General features: G+C 37.6%; 1 protein-coding gene across 1 annotated transcript; it reads right to left on the bottom strand.

Annotated features, from left to right (window-relative positions):
* Positions 1 to 446: 446 nt before the first annotated feature.
* LOC140806396 (uncharacterized) lies at positions 447 to 994 on the bottom strand. The gene is made up of 2 exons (XM_073163046.1): positions 565 to 994; positions 447 to 472 (listed from the first exon to the last, which is right to left on the bottom strand). The coding sequence occupies exons 1-2, from the start codon at positions 992 to 994 to the stop codon at positions 447 to 449; spliced, it is 456 nt and encodes a 151-aa protein (XP_073019147.1).
* Positions 995 to 2,594: the final 1,600 nt, after the last annotated feature.

The raw sequence follows: 2,594 nt of genomic DNA, 5'->3' as shown, positions 1-2,594 counted from the left end.
GAGAATTTATGTCTGACAAGTCAAACATGCCTTCTCCCACTAGTTTGTGCATCTTTCTTTGGGAAATGTGACCTAGTCTAGCGTGCCATATCTGTGCGGGGTTTGGATCATCTAACTTTTTTTTGTTTGTTGTTGTTTTCTTTTGTGCTTGGATATTGTTCAACAGGAATATCTTTCAATTTTAAGTTATAGAGATCGTCCATTAATTCGCCGATTCCTATCAAACATTCATTCTTGTAAATATTGCAAACACCTTTAGCAAAAACACAAGAATAGTCATCTCTATCAAGCATAGAAATAGAAATAATGTTTTTAACCAATTCAGGACCATATAAAACGTCTCTGAAAAGTAACTTAAAATTATTGTTCAAAATCAAAGTAATGTCTCCAATAGCAGTAGCAGCAACCCTTGCTCCATTCCCAATCTTAGAAATGTCTCGCCATCTCTAAGTCTCCTGCTTTTTGCCATCACCTGCAAATCATTGCAAAGATGAGAACCAGATCCGGTATCCAATACCCAAGAAGAGGAATTAATTGAGACATTTACTTCTATGTAAAACATACCATGGCCAGAATGTTTCTGGGCTAGATACTCCTTGTAGTTACGCCTCCAATGTCCAGGTTTATTGTAGTGGAAACATACATGCTCTGACTTGTCGGGCTTTGAGGGCCCTGGAGTAGGTTTCTTGTATGGCTTTTTGTTGGGCTTGTTCTTCTTTAGAGGGGTAGAACGCTTCTTGCCTTTATTTGGGGCTCCTTTTTTCGTAGCAGACGAAGAACCCACTAGAAGAACATGCTTCTCCTTCTTTATTGTCGCCTCATAAGTAGTAAGCATATCGACCAACTCTTCAAGGGTGGCCTCAAGCTTGTTCATATTAAAATTAACCACAAATCCATCGAACGAAGAGGGTAGTGACAACAGGAGAATATCAGTCGCAAGCTCACCAGGAATAACCACGTCGAGCCCCACCAATTTCTCAATGAGCCCAATCATCCTAACACCATGCTCATGGACAGAAGTCCCATCTCGCAGACGTGTAGTCATGAGTTATTTCACAGTAGCATGTCTCTCTGAGCGAGTCTGTACTCCATACAACTCTTTCAGATGAAGATGAATGTCAGCAGCATTCACAGCCTCCTCGAACCTCCTCTGAAGTTCATTCGACATAGAAGCCAACATGTAGCTCTTAGCTTGGAGATCATGGTCCCACCATTTCTCAAGCTTAGCTAGTTCAGTCTCACTGATGTCCGAAGCTGCCTCCTTCGGTGGCTTCTTATCAAGCACATACATAATCTTTTCCGAGCTCAGAAAAATTTTAAATTTCGAAACCAGTCATTATAGTTAGGGCCAGTCAACTTGTTTTGATCGAGAATGATTGAAAGTGGATTGCGTGACGTCATTGCAAATATACTGAAAAGAAAAACAAATAATTGTTACTGATTAATTTAAAAAAATTTAAGATACAAAATATGGATTTTTATTTTATAAATTCCCTCCCACTATTTTGACATTTTCACCACCCTCTGATGAAAAAGGGAAATCGTATTTCCTTAGTAGGCACGTAGAGTCCAATTAGCCAATTATAATCCCGAATAATATCAGCCAATTATAATTTCTAAAAGGTAGAATCCAATTGCATCCCTATGCAACCTCCGCGTGTTTTGCCTCACGTTTAATAAGGACCCAATAATATGACGCCTTTTATTTTCGCGTGTCAAACCGACCCATCAATATTGAATTGTAGTAGACGGTCGCCATGAGTTCCCCCAATAATATGAGCCGAAGTCATGGGAGTTCCACTCAATTCACATCATATGTCCAGTGAAAGTCACAGCTTTCCGGCGTCCATGCCTCCCCAATAATATGAGCCAGACACTGTCCGCGGGTAGCAATCAACATGCAACCACGGTTGATGGAAGGCAAGGAAAAATTAAAATCTTTTAATTTTTACTTTTATGGTTTGATATAAATTTTGAATCATATTCAAAATAAGGGATTTTAATTTTTAAAATTGTCTCATCATTTTAGTTTAAAAAATCGTGTTCCATGTTTGTATGTTTGCCGGATTAATGCAACTATATTATTTAATAATATACATACATGCATACTACTATATATCGCATATATCATAATATGACATTCAACAATAAATAAAGATGATCGATCGTCAACACTATTAGATCCATGTGAGCCAGACATGGATCCAGGCCCAAACCTAGGTGAATGCAGGGATGTAAATGCAACTTATTACAAAAGCTTCCAATATTTTACATGTCTTCATCTTGTGCATCGGGCCCACCATCTTCCAGTCTTGATCTCCCACTATTTCTAATATTACATTTAAATAGCCATGGCACATAAGGGATACATCTCATGGGGTGAGAACGGGCCATAAACCATGTCCACTTTAATAATATCAGATATTAACAAATGAATAAAACAGTAAAATATCCTAACATACACCTAACACATTGGTCAAGGCTCTCGATCATCCTTCATGCATTTAATATCAAATATTAACATCAATTTAGTTAAACAATTTAACTAATTGATAAACATATATCTAATAATTTATCACTAACCACCACAATTA

The sequence above is a fragment of the Primulina eburnea genome, chromosome 1 (assembly GCF_022965805.1).
Source record: "Primulina eburnea isolate SZY01 chromosome 1, ASM2296580v1, whole genome shotgun sequence".
NCBI classification, from domain to species: Eukaryota; Viridiplantae; Streptophyta; class Magnoliopsida; order Lamiales; family Gesneriaceae; genus Primulina; species Primulina eburnea.
Note: the sequence above shows the minus strand (reverse complement) of the source record. Positions and strands in the feature narration are given on the sequence as shown.